Raw genomic sequence first — 26,579 nt, 5'->3', positions numbered from 1 at the left:
TGCAGGGTATTGTTCTTTTATTTTATTTTATTTTTTCTATTCATAATTGCTCCCTTTCCCACCACATATTTTTCCAAGTAGGATGTGCACCTGTCACAGTATCTAGACAGTTAAACCATCTCATTTTCATGGAGACAGTGATTAAAACAAAAGAGATATAGTGACATAAGTAGAGCCAAAAAACATTTTCACTGAAAATGATATATAGGTATTGGGAGAAAACAAATTTTTTTTCCTCTGGGATTTCTAATATAGCTTTTGGTGGAGATAAGAGTCTGAAATCGAGAGAGAAGAGATTGGAGTTGAGAAAAAGAGTCTGGGAAAGCACAGGGAGAGACACAAAGGCAGAGACCAAGAGACACGGGGGAAGGATCTTCAGAGGAAGAGTCCAGGGAGAAAGATGCTAAGACAGAGGTATAAGAAAAGAAGAACAAAAAAAGGACCAGGAGGAGAGAGACCCAAACCATAAACCACTCCTATTTCCATTAGCAGTAAAATGGATAATCTATTTTCATACAATGAAATACTATGTGACAATGAAGATTCACAAAAATAAAGCTATACACAACAATATGAATAAGTATCACAAAGACAATTTTTAGTAAAATGGTAAGTCTCAAAAGAATATATACAGTATTATATTATTTACATAAAGTTCAACAATGGGCAAAATGAACTTACATAGTTTAGGGATACAGAGGAAGAAAAGTATAAAGGTTAGTAAGGACATGATTATCATAAAAGATGGGATAGTGGCTTCCTCTTAGAAGAGTTCATTTGAGAATAAACACATGTGTTTTGTGGGGATACCAGTAATATTGTATTTCATGACCTAGACGTTTGTTTTATAATTTTGTGTTTTAAAAAAATTGTAGGATTTATTTTGTAGATGGATCCTACAAATGATAGGGAAATTTCAGTAGGAATGAAGAGGAAGGGACAAGTTTAGAAGATAGAATGCACATGATTTGGTAAATAATTAGCTATGTTTGGTAAAGGACTAAGAGGATTCAAGGATGATTACCAAATTTCTGATGTGGGTAACTAGGAGAAGAGACAGACAAAATGGAAGAAAGTGTATTTAAAGAAATGATAGCAAAAAACTTTCCAAATCTGGGGAAAGATGTAAATATCCACGTACAAGAAGATCAAGGATCGCTAGTCAGATTAGATTCAAACAAGACTATATGAGGACACATTACAATCAAACTGTCAAATATCAAAGACAAAGAGAGAATCCTGAAAGCAACAACAAAAAAGGAGCAAACCACATATAAGGAAATTCCAATAAGGCAGAAATTTTACAGGTCAGAAGAGGGTGGGATGATATATTCCAAGTATTGAGAAAACTTTATTCAGAAAATGTGTCCTTCAGAAATGCAGAGAGATAAAGACTTTGCCACACAATTCCAGTTAGACAAGAGGAATAAATTAAAGACATCTATTGTACACTATGGTGACTACAGTTAATAAGTTACCCATTCCAATATATAAATATATAAACATTGTGATGTACATCATAACATATTCTATTTTTCCCTGTCAATTAAAAAATAAATTTAAAAAGATTGGATAGAGAAGAATCAGCCATTCTAGTAATTAAGCCTGATTTCAGATAACCATTATGCAAGTTAAAGAATAAACTGGATAGTATGATATTAAAAAAAACAAAACCACCAATGAGATACATCAGAATGGCTAAAATTAAAAAGACTGTCCATACCAAGTATTGGTAAAGATGTGGAGTAATCAGAACTCTCATACATTTCTGGTCAGGATGGAAATTTGTGCACTTACTTTGGGAGTATCTAAAGCCAAACATAGGCATACCCTATTGACTCAGGAAATCTACTCCTAGTATATACCTGAATCATGTCCCCTAGAATTCATATGCTGAAGCCCTAACACTGATATTTCAGAATGTGACTGTATTTGGAGATAGGGTCTTTAAGGGGTTTATTAAGTTAAAATGAGGTTGTTATGATGGGCCCCAATCCAATATGACTAGTGGCCTTATAAGAAGAGGAAATGTGGGCCAGGCGCGGTGGCTCACGCCTGTAATCCCAGCACTTTGGGAGGCCAAGGCGGGCAGATCACGAGGTAAAGAGATCAAGACCATCCTGGCTAACACAGTGAAACCCCGTCTCTACTGAAAATACAAAAATTAGCTGGACATGGTGGCGAGCTCCTGTAGTCCCAGCTACTCGAGAGACTGAGGCAGGAGATCGCTTGAACCCAGGAGGCAGAGGTTGCAGTGAGCTGAGATCACGCCACTGCACTCCAGCCTGGTGGACAGACCAAGACTCCATCTCAAAAAAGAAGGAGGAGGAGGAGGAGGAGGAGGAGGAGGAGGAAGAGGAGGAGGAGGAGGAAGAGGAGGAGGAGGAGGAGGAGGAGGAGGAAGAGGAGGAGGAGGAAGAGGAGGAGGAGGAGGAGGAAGAGGAGGAGGAGGAGGAGGAGGAGGAGGAGGAGGAGGAGGAAGAGGAGGAGGAGGAGGAAGAGGAGGAGGAGGAGGAGGAGGAAGAGGAGGAGGAGGAGGAGGAGGAGGAAGAGGAGGAGGAGGAGGAAGAGGAGGAGGAAGAGGAGGAGGAGGAGGAGGAGGAAATGTGTACACACAGAGACACCAGGGATGCATATGCACAGAGGAAAGACCAAGCCAAGGAGAGGCCTCAGTAAAAACCAAACCTGCCAACACCTTGATCTTGGAATTTTAGTGTTCAAAACTGTGAGAAAACACATTCCTGTTATTTAAGCCTCCCAGTCTGTGGTGTATTGTTATGGCAGCCCTAGCAGACTAGTACAGCAGCCAAAAGTAGTGTGTACATATTTTACAAAAGACATGTAATTATTTAATCCATGTGGAGTGTTAAAAGGCAAAAATACAACAAACGTACTTTAAAGATTATAATTGGCTTTTATACATGGTTCTAGAATCAGATAGCCCTCAGAACCAAATACAGAACAGCAACCAGCAACGTAGTATGGATAGAAATTGGAAGTGAGGTTTAGAGACATCTTAAGTGATTACAGTTGGGCATTTTTGCCTTATTTGAAGGTGTTGGTCGCCTGCAATTGATGGAAGTTCAGCTGCTATAGTCGGTTGAGACTGAGCTGTTTGTTATAAAAGCATATTCCTAAATTAGGCTTTCAGTTAGTTCATCAACCAAACCAGGCTGCAACTTTGCTGTGCAAGGACTCAAGTGCAAAGGTACCCTTAGGCCAAATTCAGATTAATTTAAAAGGAGTTTATTTTTGTTAGCTATGTGAAACGAAGAGGAATCTATTTTTTCCAAGTGGATAGTCATATATTCTATTATCATTTACCAAATAGCTCATTTTTTTACTGTACTGGTTGGAGATGCTGCCTTTATTATATATTAAGTTTCCACTTATATCTTGTCAGTTTCTGGACTCTATATTCTGTTTGATATATTTATCTATTCTGCATTAAGACTGCATCTTTAATTATAATATCTTTATAATATCTCTTAATGCTGTATAGGAAAAAACTTCAATTATTAATTAGTTATACTAAGCCAATGTCTGAGTATTGCTTAGTGGTTTGTGGGCAACCATCTTACACAGTACCTAGTAACAGAGTAGACAAGTGTTTATTGAATGGATGGATGGATGGATGTGTGGAAGAGGCTTTCAGAAACAATTCCCTTTATAGTCTAAGGCCAATGTTACTTTTGCTTAGCTCTTTAGTTTGAAATAATTTAAAATGTACAGAAAAGTTACAAGAATAATACAGGGAACTTGCATACACCCTTTACCCAGATTCACAAATGTTTAACATTTTGCAATTTTGTTTTTGATTTTCTTTTCTTTATATACACACTTCTGTTACTTATTTTCCATTTGAAAATGGGTTACAGACATCACACCCCTTTACCTCTCAATACTTTAATGCACATTTCCTGTGAATAAAGATATTCTTTTACATAAACAGAATGATGTTATGAAATTACAGACACTTCAAAATGATAAAACACATTTCTGTAATTTACAGCTGGTATTCCAGTTGTATCAACCAATGCTGTCATTTATGGCATTTCTTCCTTGAGGTACAGGGATCTAGTACAAGTAACTACTTGTCCTGCTTCTTTAATTTCCTTGAATCTGGACCTTGATAACTTTAAGGTAACTTTAAGCACCCAAAGGTTTTTTTTCTGGTTTCTCCTCTGTGTAGTTACCATTTTCACCCTTGCAATTAATAAATGGTTTGAAGGGATATACTTTAAGACCATGCAAACATCCTGCTACTCATCAAAATGCCTCCCATAAAACATCCAAATTAATCTTTATCATGATGGTTTATGACTATCTCCTCACATTGGGATTGTGGCCCAACTGATTATTAACAATCTACTTTTTTTGAAGACATAATATCTCTTCCTGGGAATAAGATAATGGGCATAACATACAATAATTCCTAATTGTATCATGACAATCACAATCCAAAATACTAAATCTGTGATATGACTAAATCTCTTTTTCCCCATTGTTTTTGCAGGCATCAATGGCTATGTTTTTGATAGTCTGCAGTTGTCAGTTTGTTTGCATGAGGTGGCATACTGGTACATTCTAAGCATTGGAGCACAGACTGACTTCCTTTCTGTCTTCTTCTCTGGATATACCTTCAAACACAAAATGGTCTATGAAGACACACTTACCCTATTCCCATTCTCAGGAGAAACTGTCTTCATGTCGATGGAAAACCCAGGTTAGTTATGTATATTATTCTTGTACCAACAGCTGTGAATGCTTCACTAGTCATTCATATGCTCTTTTGCCCAGTAACTCACATGTTCAAGTGATTCTGGTAATTGCCAGGCATTTTAATGACAGCACCCACTCAAGTACTTAACTTAAGAGTCTTTGCTCTAAAAAGTGCCTTCACATGCCAAGGGCTAATTTTTACAATTTTTATGGATACATAATAGTTGTGCCTATTTAGGGGGTACATGTGATATTTTCATACAAGCATACAATGTGTAATGATCAAATTAGGGTAACTGGGATATTCATCACCTCAAAAACTTATTATTTCTGTTAGGAACATTCCAATTCCACTCTTCTAGTTATTTTGAATTACACAATAAATTATTGTTAACTATAGTCACCCTACTGTAATATCGAACACTACAACTTATTCCTTCTATTTAAGTATAATTTTATACCTATTAATCAACCTCTCTTCATTCTACCCCATCCAACGTACCCTTCCCAAACTCTGTTAAGCACCATTCTACTCTCTATCTCTGTGAGATCCACTTTTTAAGCTCTCATATGTAAGTGAAAACATGTGATATTTGTCTTTCTATGCCTGGCTTATTTCACTTAATATAATGACATCCAAGCTCACACATGTTGCCACAAATGACAGGATTTCATTCTTTTTAATGGCTGAGTAATATTCTATTGTGTACATATACCACACTGTCTTTATCCATTCATCTGTTGATGTATACTTAGGTTGATTTTATATCCTAGCTATTGTGAATGGTGCTGTAGTAAGTGTTGGTGTGCAGCTCTCTCTTTGATACCTTGATTTCCTGTCTTTGGATATATATCCAGCAGTGGGATTGCTGGATCACATAGTAGTTCTATTTTTAGTTTTTAGTTTTTTGAGGAAATTCCTTACTCTTTTCCACAGTATTTGTACTTATTTACACTCCCACCAACAGTGTACAAGCATTCCCCTTTTGCCACATCCTCAGCAGCTTTCATTAATTTTTTTTGTCTTTTTGATAAAAGCCATTTAACTGAAGTGAAATATCTCATTGTGCCTTTGGTTTGCATTTCTCTGGTAATTATTGATGTTGAGCACTTTTTCATATACCTGTTGACCATGTGTATGTCTTCTTCTTGTTTTTTTTTTTTGTTTTGTTTTGAGATGGAATCTCACTCTGTTGCCCAGGCTGGAGTGCAGTGGTGCGATCTCGGCTCACTGCAAGCTCCACCTCCCGGGTTCACGCCATTCTCCTGCCTCAGCCTCCCGAGTAGCTGAGACTACAGGTGCCCACCACTACACCCAGCTAATTTTTTATATTTTTAGTAGAGACGGGGTTTCACCGTGTTAGCCAGGATGGTCTCGATTTCCTGACCTCGTGATCCACCGGCCTCAGTCTCCCAAAGTGCTGGGATTACAGGCGTGAGCCACTGTGCCCGGCCTGTATGTCTTCTTTTGAGAAATGTCTATTCAGATCGTTGTCCATTTTTAATAGGGTTCTTTGTTTTTTTGCTATTGACTAGAGTTTCTTATATATTGTGGTTATTAACGTCCTCTCAGTTGTATAGTTTGCAAATATTTCATCCCACCCTAAGATTATCTCTTCACTTTGTTAATTGTTTCTTTTGCTGTGCAGAAGCTTATGGCTTGATATAATCCCATTTGTCTACTTTTGCTTTAGTTCCCTGTGCTTTTGAGGTCTTACCTGCAAAATCTTTCCCACACCAATGTCCTGGCACATGCCCCCAATGTTTTCTTCCAGTAGTCTCATACTTTCAGGTTTTATATTTAAGTCTCTAAGCCATTTTTATTTTATTTTTGTATATAGTGAGAAATAGGGGTCTAGTTTCATTCTTCTGCATGTGTATATCCAGTTTTCCCACACCATTTATTGAAGAGACTACTCTTTCACCGGTGCATGTTTTTGGTACTTTGTCAAAAATGAGTTTGGCTATAAATGTGTGGATTTATTTCTAGGTTCTCTGTTGTGTTCCACTGGCATATGTTTCTGGTTTTATGCCAGTACCATGCTGTTTTAGTTACTACAGCTTTGTAGTATAGTTTGAAGTCAAGTAGTGTCATGCCTCCAGCTTTGTTCATTTTGCTCAGGTTTGCTTTGGCTGTTTGGAGTCTTTTGTGGTTCCATACAAATTTTAAGATTCTTTTTTCTATTTCTGTGAAAAACTCCATTGGTATTTGGATAGGTATTACATTAAGTGTGGTAGCATTGCTACTTTAACAATATGAGTTTTTCCAGCCCATTAACATGGGATAGATACCTTTTCATTTTTTTGTGTGTTCTTCAATTCCCTTTATCAGTATTTTAGTTTTCATTATAGAGATATCTAGTTTTATTGTAGCTATTGTAAATGATTTTTTTAAAATTTCTTTTTCAGGTTGTTAGCTCTTGATATATAGAAATGCTACTGCTTTTGCATGTTGGTTTTGTATCCTGCAACTTTACTGAATTTGCTTATCAGTTCTAATAGCTTTTTGATGGAGTCTTTAGTTTTTTTATGTGAAATACAAGATTATGTCATCTATAAACAAGGAGAATTTGACTTCTTCCTTTCCAATTTGGATACCCTTTATTTCTTTATCTTGATTACTTGCTCTGGCTTGGACTTCCAGGACTACGTTTAATAGAATTGGTGAAAGTGGGCATCCTTATCTTGTTTCAGATCTTAGAGAAAAGGCTTTCAGTTTTCCACATTTGGTATGATATTAGCCATAGTTTGTCATATATGGCCTTTATTGTTTTGAGGTATGCTTTCTGTACCTGGTTTGTTGAGAGTTTTATCCTGAAGGGATGTTGAATTTAATCTTTTTGGCATCAATTGAAATGATCATATGTTTTTTGTCCTTCATTCTGTTGATATGATGTATCACATTGATTCATTTCCATATGTTGAACCATCCTTGCATCCCTGGGATGAATCCCCCTTGATCATGATGAATGATCTTTTACTGTGTTGTTGAATATGGTTTGCTAGTATTTCGTTGAGGATTTTTGCATCAATGTTCATCAGAGATATTGGCCTGTAGTTTCTTTTTGTGTATGTGTGTGTCTTTGTCTGGTTTGGTTTCAGGGTAATACTGGCCTGTAGAATCAGTTTGGAAGTATTTACTCCTCCTTGATTTTTGGGATAGTTTGTGGAGAGTTGGTATTTGTTCTTTTAAAAAAAAAATGTTCAGTAGAATTCAGCAATGAAGCCATCAGGTCCTGAGCTTTTCTTTGTTGGGAGACTTTTTTTTTACTATTTCTAGCTCATCACTGTTATTAATCTATTCAAGTTCCTTCCTTCTTTCTTTCTTTCTTTCTTTCTTTCTTTCTTTCTTTCTTTCTCTCTCTTCTTTTCTTTTCCTTTCTTTTCTTTTCTTTTCTTCTCTTTTCTTTTTTTTAAAAATCTTGTTCTTCACCCAGGCTGGAGTGCATTCAATCTAAGCTCACTGCAACCTCTGCCTCCCAGGTTCAAGTTATTCTTGTGCCTGAGCTTCCCACGTAGCTGGCATTACAGGTGTGCACCACCACACCTGGCTAATTTTTGTATTTTTAGTAGAGATGGGGTTTTGCCATGATGGCCAGGCTGGTCTCGAACTCCTGGCCTCAAGCGATCCACCCGCCTTGGCCTCCCAAAGTACTGAGATTACAGGCATGAGCCATTGTGCCTGGCCCAAGTTTTGTATTTCTTATGTTCAATATTGGTAAGTTGTATATGTATAGTAATTTATCCATTTCGTCTATGTTTTCCAATTTATTGGCATATATTTCCTCATAGTAGCTTCTAATGATCCTTTGAATTTCTGTGATATCATTTGTAATGTCTACTTTTTTGTCTATGATTTTAATTATTTCTGTCTTATCTTTTTCTTTTCTTAGTCTAGCTAGAGGTTTCTCAATTTTGTTTATCTTTTCTAAAAACCAACTTTTCATTTCACCGATCTTTTTACTGTTATTTTAGTTTCAATTTCATTTATTTCTGCTCTCATTTTTATTATTTCTTTCCTTCTACTAATTGTGGGTTTGGTTTGCTCTTGCTTTTCTAGTTCTTTAAAATATATCATTGTGCTGTTTATTTGAGGTTCTTTTACTTTTTTGATGTAGGCATTTATTGTTAACAATTTTCCTTTAGTTCTGCTTTTACTATATTTCATAGGTTTTGATATGTTGTATTTCCATTTTCACTTGTTTAAAAATTTTTTTAATTTTCTTCCTAATTTCTGTTTTGTTTTTTTTTTTGTTTTGTTTTGTTTTTTGTTTTTTGTTTTTTTGTTTTTTTTGAGATGGAGTCTCACTCTCGCCCAGGCTCGAGTGCAGTGGCGTGATCTTGGCTCACTTCAAGCTCCACCTCCCGGGTTCACGCCATTCTCCTGCCTCAGCCTCCCGAGTAGCTAGGACTACAGGCGCCTGCCACCACACCCAGCTAATTTTTTGTATTTTAGTGGAGATGGGGTTTCACCATGTTAGCCAAGATGGCCTCGATCTCCTGACCTCATGATCCACCCGCTTCGGCCTCCCAAAATGCTGGAATTACAGGCATGAGCTACCGCTCCTGGCCAATTTTCTTCCTAATTTCTTCATTGACCCAATGGTCATTCAGAATCATGTTGTTAATTTCCATGTATTCGTATAGTTTCCAAAGTTCCTCTTGTTATTGATTTCTAGTTTTATTCCATTAAGATCAGTAAAGATACTGGATATGATTTCATTTTGGGGGAATATTTTTAATTGTTTTGTGGCCTAATATGTAATCTGTCTTTGAGAATGTTTCATATGCTGAGGAGAAAAAAAATGTGTATTCTGTGGCTATTGGATGAAATATTCTGTAAGTGTCTATTAGGTCCATTTGGTGTATAGTGCATATTAAGTGTGATGTTTCTTTGTTGATTTTCTATCTAGTAATCTGTCTAGTGCTGAAAGTGGGTATTGAAATGCCCAATTATTGTAATGGGGTCTATCTCTCTTTTTAGTTCTAATAATATTTGCTTTATGTATCTCAGTGCTCCAGTGTTGGGTGCATATACATTTAGAATTATTATCTCATCTTGCTGAATTGACCCCTTTATCATTATATAATGACCTTCTTTGTCTCTTTTCACTGTTTTTGGATTGAAGTCTATTTTATCTGATATAGCTACTCCTGCTTTTTTGTTTCTATTTGCATGGAATATCTTTTTCCATGCCTTCATTTTCAGTCTGCATTTCTTTATAAGGTAAAGTGAGTTTCTTGCAGGCAACATACGGTTGAATCTTGTTTTCATCCATTCAGCCACTCTTTGTCTTTTCATTCAATAATTTAGTTCATTTACACTCAATGTTACTATTGTTAGGTAAGCAGTTACTAGTGCCACTTGGTTATTTGATTCATGGTTGTTTTATTAGTCCTCTCTTCTTCCTTTCCTGTCTGTCTTTCTATAAAAGTGATTTCCTCTAGTAGTATGTTTTAATCTCTTATTTTTTGTGTGTGTATCTATTATAGGTTTCTGCTTTGTAGTTATCATGAGGCTTGTAACATTTTATAACCAACTATTTTAAACTGCTGACAACTTAACTCTGAGTCACAATTCAAAGAAAAAAAAACAAAGATAAAACTAAAAACTATCTTTTTAAGTCCATCCCCTGCCTCTTTTTGACTTTTTGTTGTCTCAATTTATGTCTTTTTACATTGTCTCTTAACAAAATTTTGTATTATAGTTACTCTTATTTTTGTTAGGCTTTTCTTTTAGTCTTCATACTAAAGATATGAGTAGTTTACACACTGCAATTACAGTGCTAGCGTATTCTGTATTTGTCTGTGTACTTACTATTGCCAGTGAGTTTTGTGCCTTCAGATCATTTCTTCTTACTCTTTGCCATCCTTTTCTTTCAGATTGAAGAACTCTCTTTACCATTTCTTATAAGATAGGTCCAGTGTTGATTAAATTCCTTAGCTTTTATTTGTCTGGAAAAGTCTTTATTTCTCCTTAATGTTTGAAGAATTACTTTTCTGGATATAATATTCTAGTTTGGAAGTCTTTTACCTTCAACATTTTGAATAGGTTATCCCATTTACCCCTGGCCTATAAGGTTTCTGTTATTATGACTGTTGCTAGACATATTGGAGTTCCTTTACATGGTATTTGCTTCTTTTCCCTTACTGCATTTAGATACTTTTTTTGACCTCTAAGATTTCATTACTATATGCCTTGAGGTAGTCTTATTTGGGTTGAATCTTCTTGATGTTCTTTGAACTTCTTGTGCCTGGATATTCATATCTTTCTCTAGGTTTGGAAAGTTCTGTCATTCTTTCTTTTTTTTCTTTCCAACTTTATTTTAGCTTCAGGGGGTACACGTGCAGGTTTGTTACATGGGTAAATTGCATTTCATGGGGGTTTGGTGTCCCGATTATTTTGTCACCCAGGTAACAAGCATAGTACTGAATAGGTACTTTTTTCATCCTCACCCCTCAACCCTCAAGTAGACCCCAGCATCTTATTGTTCTCTTCTTTGTGTCCATGTGTACTCAATGTTTAGCATCCACTTATAAGTGAGATCATGCAGTATTTGGTTTTCTGTTCCTGCATTAATTCGCTTAGGATAATGGCCTCCAACTCCATCCATGTTGCTGTAAAGGACATGATCTTGTTTTTTGTGGCTGTGTAATATTCCATGGTGTATATGTACCACAATATCTTTATCTAGTTCACCATTGATGGGAATTTAGGTTGAAACCATGTCTTTGGTAGTGTGAATAGTGCTGCAATGAACATATACATGCATGTGTCTTTATAGTAGAATGATTTATATTCCTCTGGGTATGTAATGAGTAATGAGATTGCTCAGTCAAATGGTAATTCTCTTATAAGTTCTTTGAGAAATCTCCAGACTGCTTTCTACAGTGGCTGAATTAATCTACATTCCCACCAGCGGTGTGTAAGTGTTCCCTTTTCTCCAAAACCTGACCAGCATCTGTTATTTTTTTGACTTTGTAATAACAGGCATTCTGACTGGTAGATGGTATCTCATTGTGGTTTTCATTTGCATTTCTCAAATGATTAGTGATGTTGAGCAATTTTACATATATTTGTTGGCCACATGCGTTATCTTCTTTGAGAAGTGTCTGTTCATGTCCTATGCCCTTTGTAAAAATTTTTGTTTGCTTGTTAATTTAAGTTTTTCATAGATTCTGGATATTCGACCTTTATCAGATACTTAGTTTGCAAATATTTTCTCCCATTCTATTGGTTTGTTGTTTATTCTGTTGATATTGATAATTTCTTTTACTGTGCAGAAGTTCTGTAGTTTAATTAGGCCCCACTTTTCAATTTTTGGTTTTGTTGCAATTGCTTCTGGGGTCTTTGCCATGAAATCTTTGTCAGGGACTTTGCCCAGAATGGTATTTTCTAGGCTTTCTTCTAGGATTTTTATAGTTTTAGGTTTTACATTTAAGTCTTTAATCCATCTGGAGTTGATTTTTGTATATGGCATAAGGAAGAGGTCCAGTTTCAATCTTCTGCATACAACTAGCCATTTATCCTAGCATCACTTATTGCATAGAAAGTCCTTTCCCCATTGCTTGTTTTTGTTGACTTTGTCAAAGATAAGATGGTTGTAGGTGTGTAGCTTTATTTCTGGGTTCTCTAATCTGTTCCATTGGTCTATGCATCTGTTTTTGTACCAGTACCATACTGTTTTGGTTACTGTAGTCTTGTAGTGTAGTTTGAAGTTGGGTAGCACGATGCTTCTGGCTTTGTTCTTTTTCTTGGGATTGCTTCAGTTATCCTATATTTCTCAGAGGTTTTGTTCATTCTTTTTAAAATTTTTGTCTGACTGAGTTGATTCAATAAACCAGTCTTCGAGTTCTGAGATTCTTTCGTCAGCTTCATCTATTCTGCTGTTAATACTTCTGATTTTATTACTGGAATTCTTGTAGTGAGTTTTTCAACTCTATCAGATCGGTTTGGTTCTTTTTTAAATTGCTATTTCATCTTTCATCTCTTGTATCGTTTTATTGGATTCCTTAGATTCCTTGCATTAGGTTTCCACTTTCTCCTGAATCTTGATGATCTTTGTTCCTATCCAGGTTCTGAATTCTATGCCTGTCATTTCAGCCATTTCAGCCTGGTTAAGAGCCATTGCTGGGGAGCTAGTGCAGTTATTTGGATATAAGAAGACATTCTGGCTTTTTTAGTTGCCAGAATTACTGAACAGGTTTTTTTCTCATCTGTGTGGGCTAATGTTCCTTTAATCTTTGAAGTTTCTGTTTTTGCTTTCATATTCTTTGAGGCCAGTGAGGGTTTGACTGTGATATAAATTGGGTTCAGCTGACTGGATTCGTTTCTGGAAAATTTCAGGGGGCCAAGGCTCAGTTCAGCACACCTGGGCTATGTGCTCTATCCCAGGGGTGCTGGTACCAGGCCCACAGCTTTGTTCTCTGGCCCTTTGAGGTTAAGCACCTGCTGCACTGGAGGAGTTGAGGTGTTCCCAGTCCACTGGCGAGAACACTCCAATGGTAGGGGGGGAGGGGGACGGTGCCAGCCAAATTGCTTCATTGGGGCAGTGGCAGTGGGCTATATGCTTGTGTGTATTCTGATGGTAGTGTGGCAGGGTGCATGTGTGCCAATCACAGCAGGGTGTGTGTGTGCACATGCTGGTGAGGGAAAAGGAGTGGTAGCAACATTCACATGCACGTGCACTGGTGGCAACAGGATGATAAGGTCCACATGCCCTGTGCATCAGCAAAGCAGTGGAGGGAGGCTGTGGCCGAGTTTATGCCGGCAAAGTGGTGAGGGGAGGCTGCAGGTGAGTGGGTGTGAGTTGGCAGAGGCCCATCTACTGAAGCTCTCCAATGATTAGGCAGGGTCTGCCAGTAAAGGAGCTATGGTGGTGGCCACCAGGAAGTGCCCTGGTTGAGCATCCAAGGCTGCACTGCAAGTGGGTGCAGCCACATAGGGACCCCAACAGAGGCTGGCAGACAGAGGGTGCTCAGATCAGACTGGCCCCATCCCACAGGCAAGACTGCCCTGCTCTGTCCAGGTCTGATAGTCAACAAAGGCCGAAGCCACCTAGAAGAACATGGTGAGCCTTGGGGGATGGGCATCCCTGGCCGTGCTCCACTGCAACCCTTCCCATGCCAAACCCTCTAGGCTCCGCAAAGGCTGGAATTCTGTCCTGTCCACCTCTCCAAGCAGCTCTCCCTGTCAGTTGAAATGCCCATGGGGGTCAAGGAGTCTTCTTCAGCTAGGATTCTGGGGGTCCGTGGTGAGAATGAGCCACTCCTTGCCTATTTAACTCATCCATTCACCAGGAGCTACTTGGGGCCAGGAATGAGTCCTGGTGCTTGGCAGCCCCCATGCAGGGTTCCAAGATTCCTTCCCCTTCAGCCCAGGGTCTGTATCCTCCCTCAGTCCACTCTCAATGCCTTCCTTCCCATAGATCTGCTTGGAGTGTCTTCTCGATAATCTGGTTTCTTGTTGGGAGATCCTCTTCCTGACTATGTCTAGTTGGCCATCTTGGAAGAGCTCTACTATTATTTCTTTTAATAAACTTTCTACCATGATCTTTTTCTCTACATCCTCTTTAAGGCCAATAGCTCTTAGATTTGCCCTTGTGGGCTATTTTCTAGATCTCGTAGGCATGCTTTCTTCTTTTTTAACTTTTTTTCTTTTTTTTCCTCTATGTATTTTCATATAGCCTGTCTTCAAACTCACTAATTCTTTCTTCTGCTTGATCAATTCTGCTGTTGAGAGACTCATTCATTTTTCAGTTTGTCTAGTAAATGTTTCAGCTCTAGAATTTCTTCTTGATTTTTAAAATCATTTCAATGTCTTTGTTAAGTTTCTGTGGTAGATTTCTGAATTCCTCCTTTGTGTTATCTTGAAGTTCATTGAACTTCCTCAAGACAGCTATATATATATATACACACACATATATATATGTCTTACTATATATATGTCTTACTATATATACACATATATATATGTCTTACTCTGTAACCTGCAGCCGCAACTTCCCTGGCTTAGGTGATTTGGTGATTCTCTCACCTCGGCCTCCCAGGTAGTTGGGACTATAGGTGTGTGCCACCACACCCAGTATATGGATGGATGGATAGATAGATAGATAGATAGATAGATAGATAGATAGATAGATAATAGTAGAGACAGGGTTTTGCCCTATTGTTCAGGCTGGTTTCAAACTCCTGGGCTCAAGTGATCCACCTGTCTTGGCCTCCCAAAGTTTTGGGATTACAGGCATGAGCCACCATGCCCAGCCAAGACAGCTACTTTGAATTCCCTGTCTGACAGGTCACATATCTCCATCACTCCAGGATTGGTCATTGAAAATAATGCCTCATTTGGTGAGGTCATATTTTCTTTGTTGTTTTTTATACTTGTGGGTGTTCATTCATGTCTGGTCATTGAAGAGTTATGTATTTATTCCAAACTTCACAGGCTGGGCTTATTTGTACCCATCCTTGAGAGGGCTTTCCAAAAATTCAAAGGGGATTGAGTGTTGTTATTTAGATGACTATGGTCATTTCAGCACTTGGGGGTACTCTAAGCCCAGGAATGCTGCAACTTTTGCAGACTCCTAGATATACAGACTTGGTGGACTTGGGGAAGATAAGGGAGAATTCCTTGGATTCCCAGGAAAGGTCTCTTACTCTCTTCCCTCACTTTCCTCCAGGCAGGAGTCTCTCTCCATGCTGGCTTGCCTGAAGTTGGGGGAGGGGTGATGCAAGCATTCCCATGGTCACCACAGCTGGCATTGTGGTGGGTTGCACCTGAATCCCATAGTCTCTCAGGCCAGTGCAATACCTAGGCTCCCCAAGGCCCATGACTGCTACTGCCCAGTTACTGCTGCTGTTTATTCAAGGCCCAAGGCCACTTTAGCTATCAGGTGGTAAATCTTGCCTGGACTTGGTCTATCCCTCCAGGGCAGTGAATCCCCTTCTGGCCCAGGGTGGGTCTAGAAATGCCATCCAGAAGCAAAGGCCTAGGATTGGGGGTTTCAAAAATCTGCCTGGTGCTTTATTTTACTGTAGTTGAGCTGGTACCCAAGTTGCGAGACAAAGTCCTCTGTATTCTTCCCTCTCCTTCTCCCAAGTGGAAGCTGTGTTTCCCTGCACTGCATCACCTGGAGTTCAGGAAGGAGTGGCACAGGCACTCCCATGGCCACTACAGCTGGTGTCACACTGGAGTATACATCAAGCCCACTGAAAAGCCTAATTTTCAAATGTGTTTGCTAAACTATAGTTGTAAACATATATTTAAATATGCAATGAACATGTGAACCTCATTTTCACAAGGCTTGTGAATATTTGTATGTGCCTTGTGAACATTGGTATTGCTGGATAAATACCACCTAGAAGACCTTGGGAAATGCATAGTAATCTTCTGCACATATATCCCCAAACCACTGTGAGGCCTCCAGAACAAATGTGGCTTTCAGCATCTCTTCCTCTCTCTCCCTCAATAACCACTGCAAGGCTTTTGAGACTATCAACCCTAAGTCCAACACAGACTTCTATGTTCACGCAGCTTACTAACAAGCACTAGGCCACTGCATGCTTCCTGGCCCCTCCAACCCCCACCATCTACAGAGGGAAGAACATAGAACTACCTGCAGATTGTAGTTACTGTCTTACTCTTACAGCATTTCTGGAGATAAGTGCTCATGGGGAAGTTTCTAGAGAATAAAAACTAATGTCATCATACATAATCACACATTTACTTTCATACCTGGAAACTTATATTACTTCAAGTGATATATTTTTGTGGGAAGTGAGTGAGGAACCTGGAAGAACCCCAGTAACATCTCTGAAAGTATCTTGCTTATTTATATTTGTGTGTTTATGTCTTTATCTGTCTCCCAACTAAGTTGTAAGCTCTCTGAGAGCAGAGACCTAGTCTATCTTGTTAATCACCATATCCCCAATATCTATGGTGCCTGGCATATAGTAGATACTTTAAAAATATGTAAAAATAAATGAATGGGCCGGACACAGTGGCTCACACCTATAATCCCAGCACTTTGGGAGGCCGAGGCGAGCGGGTCACCTGAGGTCAGGAGTTTGAGACCAGCCTGGCCAACATGGGAGAACCCTGTCTCTACTAAAAATACAAAAAAAATTAGCTTGGCAAGGTGGCAGGCGCCTGTAATCCCAGCTACTCAGGAGGCTGAGGCAGGAGAATTGCTTGAGCCCAGGAGACGGAGGTTGCAGTGAGCTGAGATCATGCCACTGCACTCCAGCCTGGGCGACAGAGTGAGACTTTGTCTCTAAATAAATAAACAAATAAATAAATGCAAAAAGATTGTATACAAGGGTATATATGGCAGAACTACCTATAAAGGGACTAGTAAACACTTGGAGGAAATGTAAATGTCCAACAATAGGGGATTAGTTAAGTGTGGCTTGTCCATATTGTAAGAATCCTGTGAAGCCATTAAAAATGATTAAATGGAAGAATATCTAATGACATTGAAAATATTCACAACTAGGTGGAAAAACATATATAAAATATAATAAACCTATTATAGAATGATATGTATAATATGGTTGTAATTGTCTAAAACAAAGAGAGAAAATGTGTGTGTGTTTGTGTAGGCAGAGAAAAATATTAGATATCAATAATTTGAGAAACATTTAAGCTACTTTGGTGATCACTTACTGCTAAAGACAAATTAAAACTCTGTTTTATATTCTTTGATGGGAAATTTTAATATAGTATCATTGATTACAAAGCTCAAACTAAACAAAATGCCTAAGGAAGATTTCCTGTGTTTAATATGGTAAAGTCTGGTCCCTTTTATTTGTTTATTTTATTGAAACCCCATACCCATTATGAAGTCACTCCCTATTTCCTCCTCTCCCAGCCCCTGGCAACTGCTGATCTACTTTCTGTCTGTAGATTTCTCTATTCTGGACATTTCATATAAATGGAACCATACAATATTTGCCCTCTGTATCTGATTTATTTCACTTAGCATATTGTTTTCAAGATTCATTCACACTGTAGCATGTATCAGTACATCATTCTTTTTATGGATGAATAGTAGTCCATTGTATGGATAGAAAACATTTTGCTTATCCACTCATCTATTGATGAATAGTTGGGTCATTTTCACCTTTCGGCTATTGTGAGTAGTGCTGTTATGAAAATTCATGTACAAGTATTTGTTTAAACACTTGTTTTCAATTATTTGAGGTATGTACTCAGGAGTAGAATTTCTGAGTCACATGGCAATTCTATGTTTAACTTTTTCAGGAACTAACTGCCAGAATGTTTTCCACAACAGCTGCCCCTTTTTATGGTTGTATTGAAATGATATGTATGTAGGGGAGGTGGGTGGCTGCAAAATGAAGAGCAGGGCATTGTATGCAACAATGAGAAAATGGATTAGAAAAAACTATTTAGAGTTCTGCTTTTTTCTCTTCCCCCTTTTTGTTCTGGGATGATCATTGCCTGCCACTTCTCTACAAAATGCCACTTCTCTACAAAACTTGTCAGCAAACTCTGAAAAATTTATCTCCTGTGCAATTTTTATATTCTTGGGAAAATACTAGAGGATGTACTCTACCAAGATGATAAAGCAAATCAATGAAAAGGAAAATCTTGGGATCCAGGATTCAGGGTATGCAACACAATAGACAGGCAAAGCGAATTCCCAGGAGGAGGGTCAATGAAGATCCCAGACTAACACCTGTGTAGCAGGCTTATTGAACAACCAGTCTATATGGGAGAAGCAAAACAAAGTCTAAAGGCGATGAAAATACAGGAGACATTGAGCTGATTTGGCAGATGATAAGATAATTGTGTTGAAAGGAGTTTCATGGTTCTGTCAGTTTAAGGGTGAAGTAGTAATAAGTATACAGAAAAACTAGTAAAACAAAAAATGAGCCAATTATTAACCCCAGTATAAACAAAATTTTACAAGAAAAATATTTAAGCATAGTACACTACATGGCTCATCCGTGAACAAATGTTTACATAGTTATAATGATATGAATACCAGAAATTGATTTAACCAAAACTTGTGATATAATATTGAGAGAATGGGTGGAAGAGAGGTATATATATTTAACAATATTTCTCCTTTCTAAAAAAGCAAATCAAACCTTGTCTTCTGAGAATTATCTTAGAATATGAGCTAAGGGTATATTACTCTTTTAATATATTGTTAAGCACTATTTTTATATTTTATTTAGAATAATGTACATCTATATTAATAAATGATATTAACTCCTTTGCCTTTTTGTGCCATTTTAATATTTTTAATATTAGAATTATACTAGCTTTGTACAGAAATCACAAGCATACCATTTTTTCTATGTTCCAAAACAGTTTAAATAATCCAGGAACCATGGATTTCTTGAAGGTTTGAGAAAACTTGCCCATAAGAATCATAATTTTGGCCAGGCATGGTGGCTCACACCTGTAATCCCAGCACTTTGGGAGGCCAAGGCAGGCGAATCACCTGAGGTCAGGAGTTCGAGACCAGCTTGACCAACATGGAGAAACCCAGTCTCTACTAAAAATACAAAATTAGCTGGGCGTGGTGGTGTGTGCCTGTAATCCCAGCTATTCTGGAGGCTGAGGCAGGAGAATCACTTGAACCCGGGAGGCAGAGGTTGCAGTGAGCTGATATCATGCCATTGCCCTCCAACCTGGGCGACAAGAGCAAGACTCCATCTCAAAATAAAATAAAATAAAAATCATAATTTTATGTCCTAGTGTACTTGAGGGTACAGTTGAGGCTTTCATTTGCACCATTCCACTGAACAAGTTCTTTTCAAGGAAGAAGTCAAAATTGACCTCTAACTTGCCAATTTCAACAGTTCCCAAACCTTGACCTACCAGACCTCTCAGCATCAGTTGATGGAGTTGGTCACTTTCTTCTTGAAACTTTCTTCACTTGACTTCTAGAAAATCACTGTCTTTGGTTCAGTAAGAAAGGAGAACCAAAGACAGTGATTTTCTACATAAAAATTCCAATTAAGTTTTGTTTCTTCTATCAGTTAGAGTGATGTGTTAATATCTCCTACTATATTGTGATTTTGTCTATCTAATTCTGTCAATTTTAAAATATATTTTGAGACTGTATTACTAGTATGTACAAATGTATAATTGTTATATCCTTTGGGGTATGCCCCTTTTGTCATTATAAAATCCTCCTCTTTAAATCTACTAATGTTCATCATCTTAAAATCTACTTTGTCTGATATTATTACATATGCTTTATTTTAGTTTGTGTACAGTATTTCTTTTTTCCTTACTTTTATTTGCAGTCTTTCCCCATTCTTACAGTTGCATGCGTCTCTTGTAAACAACAAATAATTGGTTTTTATTTTATTATCCAGTCTGATAATATTGATCTTTTAGTTGATGTAATTGATCCTTTACGCTCAGTGGATTTACTGATATATTTGGATTTAAATCTCGCATCTTATTTGCTTTCTAGTTGTCCCACCTGTTTTATTATCGTTTTTCTCTGCTTTCTTTCCTTTGGAATTGAGTCTTTATTATTATTTATTATTATTTTATTATTTCATTTTCACTCTATTCATTTGTTAGTTTACATTCTTCTACTGTTTCATATGGGATATCTTAAAGGTTACGGCATGCATTCTTGACTTACTAAAGTCTAATTTAATTTGTTACCACTTCCCAGACAATGCAAAGACTTTCAAACAACATGACGCCATTTCTTACTCCTACCTTTTGTACTCTTGTCATTTATTTGAATTCTACATCTATTTTAAACCCCATAAGACATTATTATTGTTTTATGTAATCAATATCATTTGTGTGTGTGTATGTGTGTATATATATATATATTTACACCTTTCATTTCTTTCATTCTTTTCTGCATTTCTTGCTTCCATCTATGATCATTTTCTTTTTGTCTGAAGAAACTTCTTTGGAACTTCCTTCAGTGTGGGTTGGCTGGTAAAATTTCCCTGTCAGTTTTTGGTCAGAATGGGTCTTTATTTTGCCTAGATACAAGTCCTTGGTTGGATTTATGTATTGTGAATGTTTTCTCCCAGTCTGTGGTTTGTCTTTTCACTCCTTTAAGGGTGCATTATGGTTAATAGAAGTTCTTACATTTAATTAATTCTTATTTTTCAGTTTTTTATGGTTAGTGCGTTTTGTATTCTGTTTCAGAAATTTTTGCCTATCCTAAGAACATGATGCCATCCTTCTATATATTCTTTCTACATATTTTAAATATTTTCTTCTAGAAGTCTGATTGTTCTATTGTTCACAATTAAGTTTATGATTCATTTTTAATGAATTTTGATGGAGCAATGCAGATAAAAGTTCATTTTTCCATATGGATATTCAATTGCTTTAGCACCAATTGTTGGAAAAAAATAATTTCCTCACTGAATTGCACTGTTGTCTTTGCCATGAATCTGATGACCATATCACTATAGCTTTGTTTCTGTACTCTATTTTAGGGGTAGGTTATGTTCCAAAAGCCAAATTTGCAGCCTGTTTTTATATGGCATTGAGCTAAGAATTTTTTTACATTTTTAAAGAATTGTCACACAAAACAAAAAAACAGCAAAAAAACAAATAATATGTATCATGGACCATATGTATCTACAAACCTAAAATATTTACTATGTTGCTTTTTACAGAAAAAGTTTGCCAACCCCTGATCTCTTATATTCCATTGACTTATTGGTCTGTCTTTGTACCAGTAACGTATTATCTTATAGTAAGTTTTAATATTTGTTAGTATAATTCCTCCAACTTTGCTCTCTTTGATTTTTATATAAATTTTAGAATCATCTTGTCAATTTTATCAACAAAAATATCTTCTGAGGTTTTGATAGGAATTACATTGACTCTATAGATCCATTTGGGGGAGCATACATCTTAACAATATTGAGCATTCCTGTCCATGAGCATAGTTTGTTTGTTTATTTATTTATTTATTTAGATCTTTTAAATTTTCTCTTGGCAATATTTTTGTAAAATTTTAGTGTACAGGTCTTGCACATTTTTGTAAAATTTATTCTTTCGTATTTAGTGTTATTTTCTATTTCTTCTGGTATCAGTTTTTATCAGTTGTGTTTTTCTAGAAATATGTCCATTTCAACTAAGTTGTTTAATTTACTTGAAGTAAGTTATTTGTAATGTTCTTTTGTCATCCTTATAATGTCTGTGCTGATGCCTCCCTTTTCATACCTGATATTTTAATTTATATTTTAACTATTTTAAGTTTATCAGCTTTGTTATAGGTTCATCAAATTTACTAATCCTACCATAGGATCAAATTTTTGCTTTGTTCAGCAGGTCATGGAATTTTAAAACATTTTTTTACTTTGTTTATTTTCTATGTTGAATTTTTATTTTTATTTTGCTTTTCATTTCATTTATTTCTGGTCTTTTGTTATTATTCCAATACTTTCTTTGGATTCAGTTTTCTTTTTCTTCTTGACTTCTTCAGATTAAAACTTGGTTCATCGATTTTCAACATTTCTTACTTTTTAAAAGTGCTATACATTTATCTTTATATACTGCTCTAACCCCATATCACAAATTTTGATGAGTCATATTTTTACTATCATTGAGTTTAAAATATTTTATAATTTTTACGTTATTTCTTGTTTTATTCACAGTTATTTTACAGTGTTTTAATTTCCCAACATGTGGAGATTTTCTGGCTCTCTCTCTGTTGCTGATTTACTTGTTTTACTGTGATCACATAACATACTCTGTATTATCTCAATCGTTTGAAATTTGTTGAGACTTGCTGTATGCCCAGTAAATAATTTAATTTGATAAATGGCCCACTGCATTTGAAACAAATATATCTCTGCTGTTGTTGGGTAGAGTGTCATATATTTGTCTATTATGTCAAGTTGCTTTATCATGTTTTTAAAATCCTTATAAACTTCCTGATATTTTGTCGTTTCTGACAGACATGGAGGAAACTGTGACATCTCTATGATTGTTGAGTTTGTTATTTTGCTGTTTGTATTTGTTAGTAAGATGTTTCAAAATAAATAAGGCAAAATAAAATCAGGTGCTTACAAATTTAAGATTGTATTCTTATTAGATCAATTCTTTCATCTTTGTGAAATGTCCTTTTTGTCTGAAGTACTACTTGTTGCCTTAAATGTCTGCATTGTCTAAAATTTATGCACCTGCACTATCATCTTTATTTTGGTTAATGTTTGTGTGGTATATGTTTCCCATTCTTTTCTTTTCAACCTATCTGTATCCTTATATTTACAGTGTGTCTTTTTTTTTAACATTTTCTGTAGTGCAAGTCTGTTGGTTAATTAATTTTGTCTGGTTTTGCTTCTCTGAAAAGTCTTTATTTATGTTTTTGAATTATATATTCACCTTGTATAGAATTCTGGGTTTGTGGTTGTTGTTTTTGTTTTATTACATTTTGTTTTATTGGTTTTCCCTCAGCACTTTAAAAATGCCACTCCATTGTTTCTGCTTGCATAGTTTTTCACAATAAGTTTGCTGTAATTCCCATTTGTGTTCAACTGTATATAATGTATCTGTTTTTAAAAATCTGGATGCCTTCAAGCTCTTTACTTTGATTTTCGTGTGTGTGTGTGTGTGTGTGTGTGTGTGTGTGTATGTGTGTGTGTGTGTTCTACTTTGGCATTCTCTAGGCTTCTTCAATCTGTGATTTGGTATCTCATTAATTTTGAAAAATATTTATCATCTGTGTCTTCAAATATTGTTTCTAATTTTTTCTCTTCTTCTGGTATCGCATTTACATATGTTATACTGTTCAATTTGTCACACAGTTCTTGAGTACACTGTTCTAGTTTGTTTTCTCACTATTTTTCCTTCTAGTTGTTCAGTTTTGTTCCCATTTATTGACCTATTTTTACTTCAATAATTGTTTCCTGGGTTGTTGAGTTAACTGATGAACTCATAGATGGCATACGATTTATCTTTTTATTCTTGTGTCACTTGTACTTTTGATGTCACATCTAGGAAGGCTTTGCCTCGCCCAAGGCCACATTTACTTCCATATTTTCTTCTAAGAGTTTGACAGTTTTAGCTGTTACATATATGTCTATGATCTAGTTTGAATAAATTTTTGTGTATGGTGTGAAGAAGAGGTCTAACCTCTTTTTTATCTTTTGCATGTAAATATCCAGTTGTCCTGGCATCATTTGTTGAAAATATGATTCTTTTCCCATTAAGTCATCTTGACACCCTTGTTGAAAATCAATTGACCATAAATGTGAGAACTTGTTTCTGAACTCTCCATTCTGTTCCAGTGACCCATATGTCTTCTATAAATTCTTATAGCTAATTCTACATTAGACTTTGGTTTTCAGATGTGGTAATCTCATTAGATTATGGTGACATGTTTGGTTACAAGTTTTATCTTCTCCTTGGCAACATTTTTTTGATTACTGCTCTTCTTTTATTTGTTTTTGTTGTTCCTTTCTCTTTTTTTGAGACAAGGTCTTACTCTGTTGCCCAGGGTGGAGTAAGTGGTATCATCATGGCTCACTGTAGCCTCAATCTCCTGAGCTCAAGCAATCCTCCCACCTCAGCCTCCCACGTAGTGGGACTACAGGCATGCACCATCATGCCAGGCTAAGTTTTTTATTTTTTGTAGAGACAGGGTCTTGCTTTGTTGCCTGGGCTGGTCTTGAACTCCTGGGCTCAAGCAATCCTCCAACCTCAGCTTCCCAAAGTGCTGGGATTACCAGTATGAGCTACTGCACCTGGCCTTGTTGTTCCTTTCTTCCTTTTATCTTGTAGTATCTTGATCCTTTTTGCTTATTATTTATCATTGAGGTGAGTTTGTCCTAAATAAACTTTTTGCGGAAAGTTTATGTGGATATATTAATATTAATGAGGCATTAGGAGTGAGTTTTAGATTAGCAGGAATTCTCTTATGAAAGGTATTGATTGTATGTGTGAGTTTTCAGCCTTTACTTCTCTCTAGCCCATCAAGATCAAAGCTGCAGAGTTGTTTACACTTCAGAATTTCTTTCCTCCCCTCCCCACCTTACAAAACAGACTTTCACTGCAAAAATGGCTTGTCAGTGTGATTATTTGTTCTGGTCCCATCTTTCCTACCTTTTGAGACTTGTGTTGAAAGGAGTCCAGTAAAACCACCGATGCCAGCTTGTAGACCCTGATCCCATTGTTATAATGAATGACTAACTGTTTTTCATATCAAAGTGTCATACTTACACCTTGACAGAAGAAAGAAACAAGGCCTGGAGCAGTGGCTCACGCCTGTAATTCCAGCACTTTGGGAGGCTGAAGTAGGAGGAATAATTAGACTTTGATATAAAAAATTGGGAAGATATGGAGGTATAAGATATGAAGAAGTATGTCTTCTTGGACTTTTCTGGAATCTGCCAGCCATGAGCCTCCACTCTTTGTATCTTTTGATACCCATTTTATATTAACTATACTTCTATTTTGTGGTTTCATGGCTTCAGATATCTTCCAGCTTAATTGTACTCTGTCTTTAATTATTTGCAGCAATTTCTGAAAGGAGCAAGAAGAAAGACCAGACCTTTCTTTGCCACTTTAAAAACTGGTCATCTTTTGAAACCCCATGAAAGGCACAGTGGGTGACCATCTACCTCAGGAGTGGGCAAACTATGGGCCTTGGGTAGTCTGGTCTCCTGTCTGTTTTTGTAAGGCTTTATTGGAACCCATACACACATAAACTGATCATCTCTTGTTTTGTGTTAAGTTTTCTTATAATTATTCTTTTCTATTTTGTCTAGTTGAACTACCATTTCATCTTGTGTATGCCCTTTCCAGTCTTAAATTATAGAAGCTATGTCTTTGTGGTTTTAAATTATGGAAGCTGTGTCTTCTTGTGTTTTAGCATGGCAAGATATTTGTTCTTACTTTTCCTCTAGAATCTGCAGTGGATTACTTTCAAAAGTAGGTATTGCTTCTAAGTTTCCTGACTTCTGTTTCCTTCTCCCTGTTCTGTAGTATCTTTATAGATTGCATGTCTTCTCTTATCCTTAAACAAGGTACAAAAATGTTCTGATCAAGGTTTGCTAGCAGAGAGGATAAGTGGCTTGCTCTTAGCTTAACTCTCTGTCTACTTAATGGATGTTGAATTCCCTTCTCAACTCAACAACTAGAAGAAAGGTTAAGATAAACTAACCCCAGTCCAATATCTAGTTTCTACTGGACTTTTATATGTCTTCTATGGTGGCTTCTCTCCTCTTACTTCCTTTACTGTCTGTGCAGGATGTGATCAGCTGGGCTCTGTCTCTCTGAGTTGCTTTGGTAGTATTACTAGTTTCAAGATCAGATAATAGCTTACAAAATTAATTAGTTCAGTGAAAGCCCTGGTTTGATCACAGAGGCAGAGACTGAGCTATATTTGTAGTGCTGACTAGACCCCAAATTTGGCCAGGTAGCTTGTATCTGTGTCAAAAGTTGGAGGAGGAGATTGACAGCTGAGGTGTCTCCAAGGGAATTACAATTATTTTCATTTTCTTTGTGTCTGTAATTATGTCCCTTTTATTCAAATTTTGTATATGTGAAATTTCTTAATTTTTGTTTGGCTATTTATTTTATTGACTTTTTCATCAAACAACCAACTCTTCTTTAAGCACTTGGATTGAAATGTGTTAATTAATTATATTGTTTTAAATTTACCATTAGTCACACATACAATACAAAAAGATATTTTCATTACAAAATTTTAACCCAAGCAGTTAAAACTAAACTCCAGCTTGATCACCATTCCTAATACCAGGCCCTTCTCAGAGGGGAGGGTAAGTAAAAGTCCATTTTGGTAACTAGTTTAACCAGAATCTTTCATTGTTTCCCTGTTTTTCTTATAATGTCTTCCTTTGAATTATCCTCTTTTTTTCAAGAG

The 26,579-nt window shown here is 36.6% G+C and overlaps 1 protein-coding gene across 5 annotated transcripts in view; it reads left to right on the top strand.

Annotated features, from left to right (window-relative positions):
- F8 (coagulation factor VIII) overlaps nt 1-26,579 on the top strand; it is a 209,992-nt gene that overhangs the window by 91,421 nt on the left and 91,992 nt on the right. For all 5 annotated transcript variants that reach the window (XR_287458.5, XR_012430159.1, XM_045383830.2 and 2 more), the window contains one exon: nt 4,517-4,726. Coding sequence is in view for 3 of the 5 variants with exons in the window: in XM_045383830.2 (XP_045239765.2) it covers nt 4,517-4,726 (210 nt within the window). In the remaining 2 variants the exon portion in view is untranslated. The remainder of the gene's footprint in view (nt 1-4,516; nt 4,727-26,579) is intronic.

This window comes from Macaca fascicularis, chromosome X (genome assembly GCF_037993035.2).
Source record: "Macaca fascicularis isolate 582-1 chromosome X, T2T-MFA8v1.1".
Lineage (NCBI taxonomy): Eukaryota > Metazoa > Chordata > Mammalia > Primates > Cercopithecidae > Macaca > Macaca fascicularis.
The sequence above is the reverse complement of the archived record's forward strand: the minus strand, read 5'-3'. Positions and strand labels throughout refer to the sequence as shown.